At 36.6% G+C, this 19808-nt stretch overlaps 2 protein-coding genes and 1 long non-coding RNA gene across 3 annotated transcripts in view; 1 reads left to right on the top strand and 2 right to left on the bottom strand.

The window, feature by feature from the left end:
• LOC134753666 (fasciclin-3) overlaps nt 1–5625 on the top strand; it is a 294636-nt gene extending 289011 nt beyond the window's left edge. The window contains exon 14 of the mRNA XM_063689608.1: nt 518–5625. Within this exon, the coding sequence (XP_063545678.1) occupies nt 518–664 (147 nt within the window). The 3' untranslated portion in view covers nt 665–5625. The remainder of the gene's footprint in view (nt 1–517) is intronic.
• The window catches only part of LOC134753672 (uncharacterized), a 166123-nt gene that overhangs the window by 60767 nt on the left and 85548 nt on the right, over nt 1–19808 (bottom strand). The window lies entirely within an intron of this gene.
• Nucleotides 8252–14772, bottom strand: LOC134753653 (gastrula zinc finger protein XlCGF57.1-like). The gene is made up of 4 exons (XM_063689595.1): nt 14546–14772; nt 12927–13110; nt 10020–10101; nt 8252–9199 (listed from the first exon to the last, which is right to left on the bottom strand). Exons 1-4 carry the CDS (start codon nt 14662–14664, stop codon nt 8283–8285), a joined length of 1302 nt encoding a protein of 433 aa, XP_063545665.1. The 5' UTR covers nt 14665–14772; the 3' UTR covers nt 8252–8282.

Here is a 19808-nt window from a genome sequence, read left to right as displayed (position 1 = left end):
TAGACGACGAGGACTGCAAACTACGCTGAGTTAGACCAAAACAAGTCTGCAAGGATTTTGATAACATACGCAGTGCAAGTGTTATTTTAAACGTCAAACTTCGATGAGATTATGACGTATAAATAACACTTGCACTGCGTGTGCTATCAAAATCTTGGCAGATTTTTCTTGTTCGAACTCTACCTACCTACACAAATTATTTTTGCAATTTTATTTTACTTTAACTGAGTGTAAGAAAACAGTGACTAAGTATTTATATTTGTGCCATTCTCAATCAAAAGGGTACTTATTGTCGGTCGCTATTTCCATATAGCTTTAATTTCAACCTTATCGACAAGCGACAATGGTACCTTTTGGTTGAAAACGTCACATTTACTGCGATAAAGCTTCAATATTTAATAATTATACCTTCATTTTATATTATTCTTTTGAGTTCACGTTAAAATATTACTCACCAATACAACAGCTTCAAATTATTATTTACGCAGTTTTAATTTTATTTATTTATTTTTTACAGCCCTTAGCAGAAGAGAAAAAAGGCGTGGTGTACGCTGAGCTCGCTCTCGGCGAGCAGACCTCGGACAAACCCCAACCGCCCTCCACGGAGTACGCCGAGATCGTGTACACCGAGCAGCCTAAAGAAACCAAGGAGACCAAGGAATAAGGAAAGAAGCTCTTTAAACTGTAACGGGAAAATGGCCGTCTACCAAAATGCAAACCTTTGTCTCATCGAAATGTTAGACCATAGACAATATCTTATTTAAACCTTCGCGACACTGTCGAACCGATTCGACTTGACTCGATCGGATCGACTGTCGCGACAGTGAAGAAACATACTTGATTAAATAAAGTGCGAGAGTTAATGGGAAAAGCATTAGAAACGTACTTTTATCACTGACAGATTTTTTATACACTACTTAATGGGTCTGTCTGTAGACCTCGCGAAACCCCATCCCCGTGGATCCACCATTTTGAAAAATTTCCAAAAACTCAATCGACAAAAAAAAATCCAACCTACTCGCCAATTTTCACGAGAAACGGTTAAATGTGACCTGTAGACGATAACATCAGAACGAAATAATTTTTGACCAAGCTGAAACGAAGGCCTTCGCTAACGCTTGGTCAATTATAACAACAGTAAAATTGAGAAAAGCAGGACCCGTTGACAATTCAGATTTTTCAAGTTTTCTATGATTCTCAATGTAAAACCTGTAAATGTTTTTTCGGTCAGTGATGAAAGTATTTTACAGTCGCCATCAGATATATCGGAGCAGCCAAGGTGCTCAAAAATATCTGACAGACAATAGATACGTGTTCAGATATTTGTGAGCGCCTTCTCCGCTCCGATATATCTGATGGCGACTGTACTAGCATAAAGTAAGTAGAAATACAAGAAATGTAGTAGGTACAGCTAGGTACTCGTAAAATCATTATTGCACTACCATTTACAATACACTAATAGTGTAAATAAATAACTACATTACAATGTAATTTAAATACATTCACTATTAAGTGTAATTGGAAGTGAAAAACGTTAAAATCACAACTAAGCTCTTTAATTTTAAATTGCTACTATATCGATATTTTGCTGAATTGAATCAGCAACACAGAAATATTTAATTCGTAAATTGATGCCATTACTACTTATCATCTGTCATTCATAAAGTTATGTGCAGTTAGCATCAAACAGTCGATATATTTGGCCACTTTGGTCGTAAATATTTATTTGTGGTATTTTCTATAAAAAGGGACCTTATTGTCGATGGCGCTTACGCCATTATAAACGATGCTCCGATAAATACAATGCCGCGCGACGCTGTGCGGCGTAAGCGCCATCGACAATAAGGTCCCTTTTCATAGAAAATGCCCCATTTTTTGCTGACTGTACTTTTAAAATTAGGTGTTCCCAGTATGAAGGTACTGAAACATACTTATTTTAAATAATATTAAACAAAATATTTATCAAAAAGAACATTAAGGGACATGATATGCAGAAATTCATATATTATTCATATATGACTGTTATAGCTCTCAAATATATTCATCAAACAATACAGTGCCTTGTGACATCTTGAAACGTTTATGTAAAATTAGTATTGGAATCCACCGAGGAACGTAAATTATGAATATTAGTGTCTATTATAAGAAATTGGTGTTATTTAGAGTAAGTAAAAAACGAGCATTTTGAAAGATGAATAGACGAGTTATATGAAAATTATATGCATATAATGTATGCCTAGGTCAGTCGCTAATGCCACTAGAAAAAAATCTCAGAAAAAAACCATAAAAAACTGACTTTTTTCATATTTCCCCTTATGCTAGTGATACTTTTGGCTCGCCTTAAGACTGGCTGAAATATGGTTTCAACAAGAAATTAATCAAGCATCAATCATAATTATAATAAATACTTTTTAATTAAAAAGTTTAGAATATGTCCATAAATATAAAAAATCTATTTTTCAATAAAAATATCTAATATTTGTTCCAAAAATAATAAAATATTATACCTAGTAGTTTTTTTTACAGCGGTAACTCATTTATTTGTCATTTAAAAAGCTCAAAATAGTAATCTCATTTATGAAAAGAGTGTGCTTTTTGATATTATAGCTAATATTTTAAGTGTATAAAATAATATAAAATAATTCTAATATTTTAGCGTTCTGTATTCAAGGGATATTTTAACATGTTTTAATTGCATAATTATTAAACAAACGAAAAGACGATAAATTCTACACAGAGAGGTAACTTTACACAATATTTTTGTTTGTATGAAGGTAAATTGAAATAATCCAAATGTCTAGAGACTGATAGTACAAAATGCACAAATAAACAATATAATAAACACTGATTTAAACTTTCACGATTTTTACTCATTATTATTTACAACGACGGGACTTAATCGCGTAAAATAAGTATTAAACCCACCTCCGACGTTTCGAGGACGGCGTTGTCCCCGTGGTCTCGGAGAAGACTACTAAATTAGTGGGTTTAATACTCATTTTACGCGATTAAGTCCCGTCGTTGTAAATAATAATAAACAATATAATATACAAATAAACAATACTGGACTGCCTTTTTAAAAACTAAACCTAATTTTTGTTGCCTAAAATCCCCTAAGCGTATAGTCACCTCATCTGATGTTACTCAATGTGCGCACAATTAAAAAAAAAACATGTATTATTAACTATAACTGAGCTCTTTTCTCAGAAAATTATACTTAAGCATGTTGAAAATAACCCTGAATATTTCACTGCCTTCGCAGAAACCATTTTAGTAATGTACAAAATATTATCATATTAAGTTAATATTAAAAATATATTATTACCGAAACATAAAAATATACATGATTTATAAATGCCTTCTATTAAGCTGGTGTGTGTGAGGTTTTTATGTATATTTATTTTACAAATGACAAGTTACAGTGTGTGTCCGAAGCTCCGAGGATATTGAATTTCTCGGAGATCGCGCGCGAATTATTAATCGCATTAGGCCTCCATATACGATTTTTTTTTATTTTTTTTTATTCCATGTTTGTATGAATTTACTGATATTTACAAATATTGTATTTTATAGATGTTTTCACTTTATATTCGAAATAATCACTGCCTTTAAAAACCGTAATTTTTGTATTTTTATACATATTAATTAGTTAGTTCCTACAATTATCAAAAATCTATATGAATTCCTTTTTATAATATGACATGTGAAATTATATAAATACAAAATGGACAAAAGTCCCAATACAATTTACGTAAGTATATTTTATTTATAAAATTTGATAAATTTACTGTAGTATTTAATATTATGTGTAATTTTAGACAAAAGCAGGGTTATAACATTGGAGGCTTGAATCCATTATAAATCCACGGTACAAAGTTATTTTAATTTAAATATTTTAATTTAAAAAACTTTATATTTTGACGTGGTCACTGCTCTTTCTAATACAATGTGTCTCCACTCTCTGGACATTGACCGAAATCACAAGTAGCTCCTTCTCAGGAATGTTCTAATATGGTTAATTATTTGTGCCATTTTCAACCAAAAGGGTACTTATTATCGCTTGTCAGTAAGGCGTTATTTCCATATAGCTTCAATTAGAAATCAACCTTATCGACAACAGACAATGTGGTACCTTTTGGTTGAAAACGTCACATTTAATTAGATGAACATTAAAACATATATTTTAAAAATTAAATTAATTCTAATAAATAGAAGCATACTGTCGTACACAATGACGATAAGATTATACTACCAATTACTACAAAAAAAATACCATAATCGACACCTCCTATTCATGTATGTCCAGACACAGACATGTAGAGACACGTTGTATAAGAGATGGAATATTTGTAGGTTTATTTTTATGTTATTCCGTCCAACAATTTTAGGTTATTTTAATATTTACCACTACGCAGGTGCTTAATGTGTAGGTACCCTTAACAATAAATGTGCTGAATTAAGGTAAAATACTTACGTATAGCACTAATTTTAAATTAATTAATCTTTGTAATATTAGGAGGCACCTACGGTCAATAAATTGTATCTGTGCAACTTCGTACCTGTGTGGCTACCACCAGTTTGGCACAGACATAAGCGCTATCGAGAACGTAACACTTTCCATGCATCTCGCTCGTACTCGCATATTAGTGCGAGCGAGATGTGTAAAATGTAAATTAGACGTTAGCGTTTATGTCAGTTTTGACACTGTCAGTGACTCATGGTACGGGTACTTGTCACGTGACAAAATATGAGATCTCTACTATCTCTACTAAGCTTTCCTATTAATTGTTAGAAATCAAATTCCTTGGATGTACCTTGAGACAACCAGGACTGTAGGATTCGTTGTCTAGGCTTTATAATTCTAAGGGTTTATTGAATTACTGCTATACATTAGTTTTTTGCCTATTTTAAACTATTTATATCACAATTTTAAATCTTAAACTTAATGCATTTTCTACAATTTATATGTTTACGATATTTACAAGGTGCTTCATGTATTTAAACGCACATTCATATTTGTTAAACTGGAGGTATAATTTTTTATTTAATTCGTACGAAATTATATTTCCGTAGTTCTGATGCATTTAAAAAGTGGTAAATTTTAGTTTTCCATAACGATTGTATGATGATATTTGCTGCAAATCAGCGTTCTCAGCGGTAGATGCCTTAAGGCGAGGTAGGCCGTGGGCGATTTGTGATTCCATTTTCTATCGAGAAAACATATGTAGCCATGTAACCACTAAATGAAACACCGATAGAAAATACCACAAATTGGCCTGGGTTCTCGCCTCAAGGTATTGGCTGCCGAAAACGCTTATATTTCGAATGGGCAATGTTTTTAACACCGTGAAACCATCCATTTTGCCATGCAACATGTTTCCTGTATGCAACATTTATAGTCTGAAAAGAAATAGAAGAAAATAAATGAGGGCACCACTTTCTACGTAACTGGCACGGATGGTTTCACGGTACAAAAACTAAGTGTAAAACAAGAATTCCCACTTTAGTAACGAATCAGTTGTGCTTGTATGTGGCTTCGGTTGTCTGTCTGTCTGTAACTCTAGGAAGAGGTACTTAAGGCCGCGATATTATTATAATTGTAATAAACTTGTGTCATTTTTTAAACATTTGTTTTATTTTCAACAACCTTTTATTAAATCATCAACCTCCAAAGTTCTACAAATAAAACGATATTGAATATTAATTGATTTTTATTTACACACATAAATATAACAAGTTTAACAGAATATGGTACAAGATTCTTGACTACCTATTTATGAATCGATGGGTGTGAATGATATTGTCTGATTTACATATTTTTGTGTATTTTCTATAAAAAGAGACCTTATTGTCGATGGCGCTTACGCCATTATTAACGATGCTCCGATATAAATACAATGACGCGCAACGCTGTGCGGCGTAAGCGCCATCGACAATAAGGTCCCTTTTCATAGAAAAAGTTACTCATGAAATAAAACTATACGTAAACGGATTATATCGCGTAAATTGAATTTATAATACATCCCGACGTTTCGAACCCTTTACAGCGTTCGTGGTCAACGGGCGACGCGCGATATAATCCGTTTACATAGTTTTATTTATTAACTATTTATTAAATCATCAACCTCCAAAGTTCTACAAATAAAACGATATTGAATATTAATTGATTTTTATTTACACACAAATAAAGATAACAAGTTAACGAGAACTTATACTTAAACACGTTTAAACAGAATATGGTACAAGATTCTTGACTACCTATTTATGACTCGATGGATGTGAAAGAGATGGTGTGATTTGTATATATTTTCTCTTTTTAGCCGACTACGACTAAGCCTAAAGGAAGGTACCAGTAACTATTACCGGATTATGTGGCTTTTAAACATAACACACCCATAAACTTACAAACTATGAGATCTCAAGTCTCGATCATTGAGTACTTAAGGCTTAACTTTTCATATCCTCCTAAGTCACGATGTCCTATATTCCAAATTCAAATCGAATTTTGAACTATATAGGTAATAAGGAATAAAAATTCAAAACTGCAAAAATGACTGGGACTTAGGAGGGTATTTAAACAGCTTAGCTAAAAAGTTAAATACCCTCTTTCATGTAATTTTGTAGTTTACTAAAAGGTTTAATGCTGTTTAATTACATTGACGTATAACCTCTAGCGTCCCACCGTCCTAAGTTATCACGAATGATTTTTTTCTCCAAATTTTTAAATTCGATTTTAAAACAAGCCAAATTCTATTCTATTTTCTAATACGATTGATTCAAATTTGACCTCCAATTTATCTTGTACAGTCACCGTCATATATATCGGAGCGGCCAATGTGTTCACAAATATCTGAACACGCACTCTAACGCCCTGACAATAGAGGCGTGTTCAGATATTTGTGAGCACCTTGGCCGCTCCGATTTAATCTGATGGCGACTGTACAACTGGGCACTAGAGGTTAAACATTATTTAGAGGGGTAGTTTTTGATTACCTACTTATTTGATTAGTTAAAGTCAATTTTGGTTATTCGAATATACACCGCCACAGACGGCTGTGGACGTCATCGGAAAGTCTCGCCTACGACGCCAACGACGGCCACAGCCGTCAGCTTCGCCAAAGCAATAGCGACTTACGCGGGACTCCGTAAAGTTCAATATCGCTTATAATCGCGATCGCCTGGCGTCCGGGGCAGGACAATCCCGTCTGTCGTTCAGAGTCTTCTATATAAAGGCGCAAAGGGAATAAATGTGGTATTTTCTATAAAAAGGGACCTTATTGTCGATGGCGCTTACGCCATTATTAACGATGCTCCGATATAAACACAATGCCGCGCGACGCTGTGCGGCGTAAGCGCCATCGACGATAAGGTCCCTTTTCATAGAATATGCCCTAAATTACAAAGGGCTTAATTGTCACTCATGGGACAAGAATCATTTTTAAATATAATAATTAATGGGCGGCTGACGGATGCAAAATACTTCAAAATAATGACGAACGATATATATAATATGGATATGACTACAATTGGTTTAAAATAAGAGGACATGATTGCAAAAAGCCTATAGAATTTTATTTTGAAGTACTTTTTTTTTTCTTTTAGATATTTTCTGTCCATTCCTTTTATAGTTCACTTTCCACTTACCTATATAGGAAAAATGACCTCTCTACATTTACAGATGTAAGAGGTGCGTATTCATAAAGTGATACTTCACCATTATTTGGAATTTACTGATAAATTAAAAAAAAAAACGGCCAAGTGCGAGTCGGACTCGCGCACCGAGGGTTCCGTACTTTTTAGTATTTGTTGTTATAGCGGCAACGGAAATACATCATCTGTGAAAATTTCAACTGTCCAGCTATCACGGTTCATGAGATACAGCCTGGTGATAGACAGACGGACAGCGGAGCTTTAGTAATAGGGTCCCGTTTTTACTCTTTGGGTACGGAACCCTAAAAAACTGCATATATTTTTATACATAAATATATATTACTCGATATTTAATCAGTCTTATCCATATTCTGCTTTCGTCACCATATTTCATCCGTCAGCCGCCCATTAATAATAGACTTATCACAGACGAAAACATGAAATATCATATTTAGACTAGTTGCACGAAAATGCAATGTAAGAGGTAACACAAAAAATTATAATTACAATAATTATTAGTAATAATATTTTCACAACAATTGCTGTCTATTTCTCGGGTGTGGCTAAATTAATGCTACAAAACATTAAAGATGCACGTTTTTTTTTTTAATTTTGTATTTTTATTTAATTTTTTATTCAACTTCTTCAATTTTAACTTCATTCTTAGTGATCCCATACTCAACATTGGGATGTTTTCTATCATAATGTCTAATAACGTTCTGTTTATGCGAAAAATTTCTTAAACACACATTACAAGAAAACGGCTTTTCTTTATTATGTGACCTCATGTGATACTTCAATCTGCTTTCTCTAGGAAACTTTTTATTACAAATGTGGCAGACAAGATTTTTCACTTTGCTGTGTCTGACTTCATGCCTATCCCTATTATGCTTATGTGCAAATGGTTTTTTACACATTCTGCAGGGGTATGGTTTTTCCCCTGTGTGTATACGCATATGCGGTTTAATTAAACCGTAAGAGGTAAATCTTTTAAAGCATATTTGGCAAAAATACGGTTTATTACCGTTATGTAACTGCGTATGCCGGATTAAAGTGCTTTTATGCTTAAAATTCATGCAGCATATATCGCACATGTAGGGTTTTTGGTCACTATGCCTTGACATATGGCTTTTAAGTAAAAACTCTTTATCGAAAAACTTATTACATATAGGGCATTTATAGCTTTCCGTTTTCGCTTTATGCCGTTCTCTGTGCTTCAGCATATTGCCTCTTATGCCGAAAGTTCGCCCGCATATATCGCAGGGGTGAGGTTTTATTTCCAAATGCGACTTTTTGTGTTGTTCCAAAATGGTAACAGTTTTAAATCTTTTTTTACACACGTCACATTTATACTTTTTTTCTATGCTATGTAAATAGATATGTTTGTCGAAGAACTTCTTATTCGTGTAAGTGCGATTGCAGTGGTCGCAGGTGTATGTTTCTTTTTCATGCAAAGCTAGGTGGCGCTGTACGTTGCCTCGATTTGAGAATACTTTGTGACATATAGGACAAGATGAAGTCCCGTTGACTTTATCTACTGATGATGGATCTGAAAGTAACAAGCAACCTATGAAAACCTGACAACAGGATATTTAATAATCGATGTTGTATACAGGTTGGCTAAAAAATAAGTGCATCCCCGTTGCTAGGGAGGTTTTGGGATTATACTGAGCAACTTTTACTATGGGACCAACCACGAAATTGCGAAAAAATGTACTCTCCCAGAGAAAATGGAGCAGCCAAAATGTATGAAACAGTCAAATTTTTTTCGCGATTTCGGGGTTGGTCCCATAGTTAAAGTTGCTCAGTATAATCCCAAAACCTCCCTGGCAACGGGAATGCACTTGTTTTTAGCCACCGTGTATATAATATATAAATATTTATTAATACTAAAATATATAGAAAACACCCATGACTCAGGAACAAATATCCGTGCCCATCACTGAATAAATGCCCTTACCAGGATTTGAGGCGGTCACTACCGATACCAACTGCCGACTGGGGTCATAATGCCATCTCTTTCACTATTGGTTGGTCTTTACAAGGGTAAAGGAGATAGCATTAGCATCAGTCGCCAATTGGTATAGTGAGTATAGGCTAGGAGCAAATATGCATTACTAAAAAACATTATTGAGGGAAAAATTAATGGAAAAAAGAGGTAGAGGAAGAACCAACATCATGGTGTGATAATATAAGGAGTAAAGTTGGACCGGTATTGCGGACACTACCACTCTGGGCACAGTGCATGGCGAAACACAGAAAGGACTTTCGCATGGTGATCGTCGACATCTGTTAGGATATGGCACTCTGAAGAAGAAGAAGAAGATAGGCTAGGAGGCCGTTCATGTTTAAGGTAATGTTTTACGTACCGTTATAATCGGGAATGTCCGGCAGAATCAGCTTGGGAGACGGCGGGCCCTGACGTTTCTTCTGTTTTCCTACTTTCTCTTGCTGCAAAACAAATTATTACTCTTTATTATTAATATAGAGATAATTGACAGAGCGTTAGCAAAGGTCTCCGTTTCAGTTTGGACTAAAATGCTTTCGTACGTCCGGATGTTCTCATCTACACGTCACAATTCTCAACCGATTCTCGGGAATTTTGAGCAGGTTCAAGAAATGTTGATTTTTAGGGTTCCGTAGCCAAATGGCAAAAAACGGAACCCTTATAGATTCGTCATGTCTGTCTGTCCGTCCGTATGTCACAGCCACTTTTCTCTGAAACTATAAAAACTATACTGTTGAAACTTGGTAAGTAGATGTATTCTGTGAACCGCATTAAGATTTTCACACAAAAACAAACAATAAATTTTGGGGGCTCCCTATACTTGGAACTGAAACTCAAAAAAAAATTTTTCATTAAACCCATACGTGTGGGGTATCTATGGATAGGTCTTCAAAAATGATATTGAGGTTTCTAATATTATTATTTTTTTCTAAACTGAATAGTTTGCGCGAGAGACACTTCCAAAGTGGTAAAATGTGTGTGTGTGTGTGTGTGTGTGTCCCTGTAACTTCTACAATAAGAGAATGATAAAACTGAAAAAAAATTATGATATACATTACCATGCAAACTTCCACCGAAAATTGGTTTAAACGAGATCTGGTGAGTAGTTTTTTTTGAATACGTCATAAATCGTAAACCGCAATTTACCTTTCACTCACGTTTCGCATAAAAAATACATTGCTAAAATTATGTAATGTACGGAACCCTCGGTGCGCGAGTCCGACTCGCACTTGGCCGCTTTTTTATTTTAAGATTCAGCCAGGCTAGGACATGATTGGCGCAACAGTATCTCGTCCGCGAGAAAGACTACCCGTCCCTTTTTAATTAATACAGTTAGAAAAAGACGGGAAGTCTGTCTCGCAAGCGAGATACTGTCGCGCCCCTCCTGTGCTAGGCCTACAGCACAAAATAAGTAATAGTATTAACATACAGAACGGCCACGCACCGCCCCGCCCCGACACGAATTGCCTCGCCCCGCGACAGAAATCTGGCGGACTTCTGGCGTGCTCTCAGTACTATTTTTAAACAACTTGCTCACACTATGACGCATGACGCGTGTACGGACGTGCCGTTCACACAAAGAAACGCGAGTGATTTTTGATGTAGGTATAGCGTTTCCGCCCTGTGCCTACAGTTTTCGGAAATTTTTGAAAATGAATGCCGAATTCCAGAAAGAAGCCATGGGGGTTCACAAGGACTCCAGCTCACAGTGCCACTAGTTAGGTAAGCTTAAGAGTGCTCACTCCATAATTACCAGTGACCGGAATAGGCAGAGTAGGTACCTAAACTTAGTAGAACAAAGTCATAAAGTGGAGACTGCCTTGCGATATTTTTTTTATTATTTATTTATTTTATTTTATTTATTAGGAAAACTTACAGCTGAAGTAACACGTTAGGTAATAACATAGAAGCAGTGAGCCAATTACAAGTTTCCACAGATAGAAACTGCGTAAAGTGCATGGTGTGCGAAATTACAACTAATAATACTTACTAACTTATAAATATACTTTACTTATCTTACTAGAGAGGGAAAATTGGTTTAAACAGTTAACAAGAAGAACAAAAGAGAGAAAAAAGAACAGGATAGAGATACAATGTTGAGTTAACACTTTTTCCACTGTTAACACTTAACAGTGGGAAAAGTCCTGAGTCATTAGCTTACGTATCGAACTAAAGCTATCGCAGAACAGATCGATGAGATCATGATCTTTGCAAAGCTGATTGAAAGACTTACCAATATGGAAGGTTTTTTTGGTGCGAGAGGATATGCGTGGGGGGACTGTGAAATTCAAGTTGGCTAGTAGATCAGGACAGTCTACATGGTTCTGAGCAATTTTCATAATATATATTACGTCGGATATATTACGCCCTATTATTATTATTATATTACTAAAGTCCCGGAAACGTACTAACTAAATAATATTGTTATAAATACGGTAAAAAACAATGCATTCCTCGTTTTTGTCCAATACAATCAATAGGCGTAAAATAAAACAATATATATCTTAATTTTGAGTTAAAGAATATTTTCTCAAAACGAAATTAACATTTCCCTTATTTACATAAGAAACATTTTTCTATACAATTTGATGAAGGTATATATTGCGTAGATAAAGTACCTACAGTAGCGGCAAAAAATCTATCATATTGGTACTACTACTACTGTACTTAAATTTTAAATGTCTGCTCCAAAAAAACATGCATTATTACTTACTTATAAGATAAAGATAAATCAACGCAATAACATTGTAGATTTATTTCTAAGTACTAAGCAAAACAATTCGCCAACAAAATCACATGTTTTTAACGTTTTTAACGTTTAACGTAACATTTAGAATTTGAAATATCAAATGAAATATCAATTTAGAATTTGAAATATGAAATATCAAATAGGTACAGTTGAAGACATACTTTCTAATTAGGAACGATTTGATTGGTTACGAGCATCGCTAGGCCGATAATGATGATTTTACTGCATTCTTTACGTGAACGAACTAGTGTGCGGCGACCAGTTCTACAACTGTTAATAGCCGGGTCCACACAGAGCGAGCATACGCGCAAGGCAATTTCCTAACGGCCAGTGTAGACGTGTTGTGTCGACATTTTTAGGGTTCCGTACCCAAAGGGTAAAAACGGCACCCTATTACTAAGACTCCGCTGTCTGTCTGTCTGTCACCAGGATGTATCTCATGAACCGTGATAACTAGACAGTTGAAATTTTCACAGATGCGTCACAGCGTTATGTAACCCTAAAAATAACAATACTCACAGGTATATCCTGATCAACGGGCTCAATCTTCACCAGGCCTGTGTGACTGTCTGTGTGTTCCGCTCCTTCATATACAACGCAGACCGGAGGCAGGCCCGTTTGTCCGTCTTCATACTCTACACCGACATCTTGAGGCTCAATCTTCACTGTCACTTGATTGTCAGGTGTTGGATCAACTCTGGAACTAAAAATATTAAATTTAATGATAAATTCGTATAGCGGCATTGGCATTATATCTAAGGACAGGCCTTACTGGCAATCATCGGGCAATAAGAATGGGGCCAGTACAGCGGTGGGCCACCGCTACAACGCGATTGGTGGATGAGTTCGTATCACGCGCGCGATTGGTCGCAACTAATTGCGTTAGACTTCATGATTGTCTCGAATTCGCTGAATTAGCATTATTCTTTATGTCCATCAGGCGCGTCCTTCACACTCATGCGCGAATCACAGCGCGAAGCCGCGAACGCGAGTGTGGAGTCGATTTCGCAGATCTGCGACGTCCGCTCCACACTCGCGTTCGCAGCTTCGAACTTTAGATATATGTCAATGTATAGGAGCCATTTCTGTCTTTCTGTGGCCCGCGATGGACCACTGATGAAACGAATTGGTGACCCCCTGTACTAAAGTATCAAAGTGCATCGAATAAAGTGTCAATTGACAACCATGTCATTAGAAATGTATAAAATCATAGAGACATAAATAAGCAATCTTAGCACAAGGGTGCTCCTTCAATTAGGAAAGACCCGACTGAGCATGGTAACCAATGTCATAACAGGTCATGGACTATTTAACAAACATCTTTTTATAACAGGTGTCACAGACAGTCCCCTATGCAGAGGATGCATGGAGATAGAAGAAACAGCCTCTCACGTGGTACTGGAGTGCAGCGGAGTGGCCCCATACAGGGCAAAACATCTTGGATCCCCGAGAGACCTCCCCGAGGTCCTACTCAACATCAAAGGTTTGATAGGTTTCCTCGAGGAGTTGGGCTGGCAGGACTAGCCCACCCCCATGTCACGCAAAATAGGCAAAATACAAGCAATCTTAGAGTGCTCACTCCATACATCAGTTTCCTTAAATAATACACAATAAGTTGTATGGGATGTATGGTAAAAAATATTATTAATAATTTAAAACTCGCTTAAAAGTTAATACTTATTATGCTTAAATCTTATTACAAAAAGCTCACTTAAAACTTATTGTTAAATGGGTTTTTTGTCTATGTATGGAGTACACTATAAGCTTACTTATTCCTCTATGGGCTCTATGATAAAACACAGCAGAAACGGTTAAGTGATTAAATTTAATGTTCAGTCAGAAAAAAGTAATTTCGATTATCATTAACAGGGTAAAATAATATTAAAGTTAAACTTATAATTGTCATATTGCGACAACCCGCAACCCTAGTACCCCTACCCCCTCCCCTACCCTACCCTAGTTTAACCCTATTGTTTTTGAAAATTTTCTTTTTAATTACCACGAAATTGATGATGCTTAACTGTTAGGCGGTTATCACACTGGATGCGATTCGCACTCGCACGTCGCTCCGATGCGACTTACTGGTTCAACGAAACAGTATTTTTCTAATTAATTAAATACAAAAACGTTATAATTACCTTTCTTCTTCAATTTCAGCTTTTATATTGACGAATTCCGTCTCCATTTGCGATCCCGGTTCTATGAAGGTTTCTTCGGGATCTACTGGCTCATTCTTAATAACAATCTCGAATGACATTATAATAACTTACAATACAACAAATTTAAACAAATACACGGATTTACAGCGAATTTATATCAAGATCAATGGTTTTTTCTCCACAATTTTCCTATAGAAATTGGAGTACAATTGTAGTATTGACAGGTATCGAATGAGCGTTCTGAAACCACAAAATATCGTGTCAATTTGGCGTAAAACTATGTTAAAGTTTATTATAATTCTTAATATAGTGTGTCAAGGGACTGTCTCATTTCGGGCGTAGACGGAGAGAGTCATACTGTCTCTGTCTTGCACTGTTGCTGGCGCCCAGAAGAAGGGGATGAGTGTAGTTTTTTGTTTCCATTTACTGACAAGATTTGCTTGACCATTTATATTTACAGTGTATTGCATTAAAAATGTTTAATTTATGAATTTTTGTATTATTTTATTATGATTAATTCTAGTTCTCTACATATTGTACGTACTGTGTTGTATAAAAATGGGTACTTGAAACGAAACGCAAAGGTATTCTGAATGTAGCTTCAGAGAGATGGGGTGGAATATCAATCAATCACCCTTTTCTCCCGTCCCGTACCTATTGTTAAAGTGTTACACTTTGCTAAATTTAGTGACTAACAAGAGGGACGCCGCTATACGTGAGACGCGATAAGAGATACATAATATCGTTTCTCACGTATAGCGGCGTCCCTCTTGTTAGTCACTAAATTAGGATAGTGTAATAAGCTCTTTATTACTAGCGGCACGCCCCGGCGTCGCACGGGTTACGGGGTTACAAAACACTAACAAATTATACACCTAAACCTTCCTCAAGAATCATACTATTGATAGGTAGGTGAAAACCGCATGAAAATCCATTCAGTAGTTTTTGAGTTTATCGCGAACATACATACACACAAACAGACAGACGCAGCGGGGGATATTGTTTTATAAGGTGTATATATATTGCGCGGATACCAGGTTCCGCAAGGGCAGTGGAAAATAAACAGTCACTGTTCGCATATCAATTTGTTTTATTGTCTTGAATACACAAATATACTTGTAAAATAGGGAGCCACGTCCGATCATCAGCGTAGTCGATACCAAAGAGAATAGATAAATTCATAGTGACATATACAGAAAGGAGGTTAGGTGTGATACACACATGCGTAGGTATTATAAGGGTGCTAATACAATATTTCTAACACTTCCCCTCATACTTATAAGACCAATGCATAAACACAACATGAGCACACAGAACATTATACAAAACAAGAATAAGTTATCAATGTGTATTGGCACATCCCTGATAAAAGGCTTGAACTCAATATAATATCAATTATATCAGTTTACATTTACAATAATGCTTGCCTTAAGTAGAGACTAACTCTATCCATATACACATTCGTATAATAACATGCTTTCACACGACACAAACATGGACAAAGTGAAGAGACAGTGCATGCTATTTTTACGATTGCACATGTACATTTGTAAGCAAAATAAACTATTATATAATGACCTTACTTTGTAGTATATTAAAAAGATTATTTTTACAAGAGTCGTTATTAGAGAAAATGTAAAAGTCGTCTACATAAAGTGCAACTATTACTAAGCTATTTTTATCTTTACTTATATAGATACAAGGTTCATGTCTACTTTGAATAAACCCATTTTCACACAGTATTCTATTTACTTTGTTATTCCAAATTCTACTAGCTTGTTTAAGACCATAGATACCTTTTTGCAACAAACAAACTTTATTTTTATGGTTATGATTAAAGCCTGGTGGAAGTTCCATATAAATGGTTTCCTCAAGGTCTCCATTGAGAAAAGCTGTGGTCACATCAATGTGATCTATGCTTAAATTATACTCACAAGCTAAAGCAAACAATATTCTCATTGTACTATGTCTTACAACTGGTGAAAATGTGTCTTTATAGTCCACACCAGGGACTTGTGTATAACCCATGGCAACAAGGCGCGCTTTAAATTTATCAAAATTACCCGATGCATCTGTTTTAATTTTATATACCCATTTTGACTTTATTACATTAATGTTATGTGGCCTATCAACTAATCTCCAAACTTTATTAGCTATGAGAGAGTCATACTCACACTTCATTGCGGTAGACCATTCTGCACCAAGGGGACCAGTGACAGCATCCTTATACGATAGGGGTACATCTAGATTGCAGATAGACGCAGCGTTGTGCACTACCATGGAGTAGTCTGACGTATAATCAGCATACCTTTTGGGTTTTTGTGACCTTGTAGTACGTACGGGACGTGAGGAATGTACAGCCGGCGCATCAGCTGGGGGCAGGGCTTCCCCTGAACGTGACGGTCGCGGCGACAGCACTATAGACTCGCTCGACGAGTCACCTGAGCCCGAAGTAGAGCAGCCTGGCTCCTCATTCTCGCTTCCGGTACAGAATTCCTCTGAATCTGAAAACGCCATGGAAGAATCATCAGTTTTTTGATTACACATATGTTCTTCACTTCTTGAGTTACAGATGGGAATTTGCTCATTTTGAATAGACATTGAATCCTCATCAGTTTGACTAGAAACTAAATTTTCATTACTATCACTAGGGATTTCAATTACATTATCCTGATTAGGAATTAAGTTATCATTATTTTCAATATTATTATGACTAGATTTAGCATTATCATTATAAGTAAATTCAAATTCATAAAATATATTCTCATTGTCAGATTGGTTAAAACTTAGTTTATCTAAGTTGTTGTAAAATGTATCTTCTAAAAACACAACATTTCGAGACAAAATTACTTTCTTAGGGTTCAGTGGGTCCAAAAGCCTAAACCCTTTTGTTGTTTCACTGTAACCAACAAAAATATAAGGTTTGCTTCTAGGATCAAGTTTGCGACGATTTTCTTTAGGTATTAAGGAATAGGCAATACAGCCAAAGACGTGAAGATGCCTGAGGTCTGGTGTAGTACCTGTCCAGAGCTCTTCAGGAGTACGTCCCGACAATGCACTTGTTGGACTCCTATTCTTTAAGTATGCGGCAGTCATAACTGCTTCACCCCAAAAACGCTTGCTGAGACCAGCTTCATATAGCATACATCTAGCTTTGTCAAGAAGAGTCCTATTCAGTCTCTCAGCAACACCACACTGCTGATGGCAATAAGGTACACTCTTCTGATGAACAATACCCTCTTTTCTAAGAAAATCAGCAAAACTTTTGTTACAATATTCAGACCCAAAATCTGTCCGAAGTGTTTTAATTGGCAATCCTAATTGTTTTTCTACCAAATTCTTATAAGTAATAAAATGTTCAATTACCTCGGATTTATGACGCATGAGGAAGATGTGTGACTTCCTGGTGTAGTCGTCAGTCATGGTTACCATGAACCTCGCACCGCCAATGCTGTCTTCTTGAAACGGACCTGCTACATCACTATGCACAAGTTGCAAAGGTTTGTTTGCACGTGTAGCCTCGCCCACGGGATACGGCAAGGAAACTTGCTTCCCAAGCAGACAGGTCTCACACTTTACACCAGAAGTTTCCTGAAATTTGATGCCGGTTGCAGGATCATCCCTTAAAGTACACATGCTTTTAAAGCTAAGGTGACCTAAACGGGAATGTAGAAGTTGAACTGGCAGAGAAGAAACAGCTACATTAGCACTCTGTGTATTTTGCCTATTATGCAAGAACATGGAAGAGTGCACTTCTTGCGAAGTTCCTTTCCCTTGACTACACCCAACCCATTCATATAAACCATTCCTATTAAATGCTGAGGTAATAGGGTTGCCATGAATTTTACAACTATTATATATATTACATTTATCTTTGGTAAAAACTACAGTATAGCCTATATCACACAATTTACTCACAGATAACAAATTAGCGGTCAAGTTAGGGACATATAATACCTTATAAAGTTTATCGATGACACCACCCACTAGTAGTTCCCCGACACCTTCAGCTGATATAGAGTCATCATTGGCCAAAGTCACTTTACTTCCTTCGCCCGGCAACTCCTTGTAGTCCTTCAGGATTGTCTTGTCATTGCAAAGATGATTGGAGCAACCAGAGTCCAGGTAAAAGGTTGACTTCTTAGCAAAGAATGCTTTCGATGACTCGGTAGCTAGAAGTGACCGATTCTTCACCTTGTCTTTCCTATATTTGAAGCATTTGCTTTTTACGTGGCCTCCTTTTCCGCAGTAGTGACAAATAACTTGCTTTTGTTGTCTCGGTGTTGCACTGACGGAATGATTTCTTGCCTTGGAAAACATAGCGGCTTCATCCACATAGGAAGATCCTTCCTTTTTCCGCGATTCTTCTTGGAGAAGGCGAGATCTCACCATGTCAGCGGTGAGGTTGTTGTCGGCAATATTCGCAGTCTCGAGGTTGCTTACCAGGGCGTCGTATTCATCTGGCAGTCCGCTAAGAAGTAGTTCCACCACTTCTTTGTCTTCAATATTTTTATCAATGTCCGCTAGTTGATGCACGAGCGACATCACCGCTTCCAGGTAACGGGACATGCAATTAAATTGCTTATATTCTATACGATGCAACTGCCGCAAGAGCAGCACGCGCCTGTACAGACCTTTATTCTCAAATACCGATTTGAGGTTATCCCATGCTTCCTTTGAAGTAGTAGCCTGTCGAATGTGTTGTAGGCACGCGGTCGACACGCTGAGACCGATGCGAGCCAATGCTCGTTTGACGTGCGACGGGTCCACGTCTGTCCCTTCCACAGTCTCCCACAAGCCGTCGAGGGTCAGCAGCATCCTGATCTGGTACTTCCACGTCTGGTAGTTTTCAGAGCCTCGCAGCTTTTCAATTGATTGGCTGGAGTAGCTTGGAGAATGATTCAACTCGGCGGCCATGATAAATGCGCTTACCGGCGATCCGAAGTAGAACCCACGTGGAGACGGCGTGACAGTGAACAGCGAGTGTAAATCGTGACTGTGCCCAGAACCTATTGCGCGGATACCAGGTTCCGCAAGGGCAGTGGAAAATAAACAGTCACTGTTCGCATATCAATTTGTTTTATTGTCTTGAATACACAAATATACTTGTAAAATAGGGAGCCACGTCCGATCATCAGCGTAGTCGATACCAAAGAGAATAGATAAATTCATAGTGACATATACAGAAAGGAGGTTAGGTGTGATACACACATGCGTAGGTATTATAAGGGTGCTAATACAA

Source organism: Cydia strobilella, chromosome 27, assembly GCF_947568885.1.
Source record: "Cydia strobilella chromosome 27, ilCydStro3.1, whole genome shotgun sequence".
Classification (NCBI taxonomy): domain Eukaryota; kingdom Metazoa; phylum Arthropoda; class Insecta; order Lepidoptera; family Tortricidae; genus Cydia; species Cydia strobilella.
The sequence above is the reverse complement of the archived record's forward strand: the minus strand, read 5'-3'. Positions and strand labels throughout refer to the sequence as shown.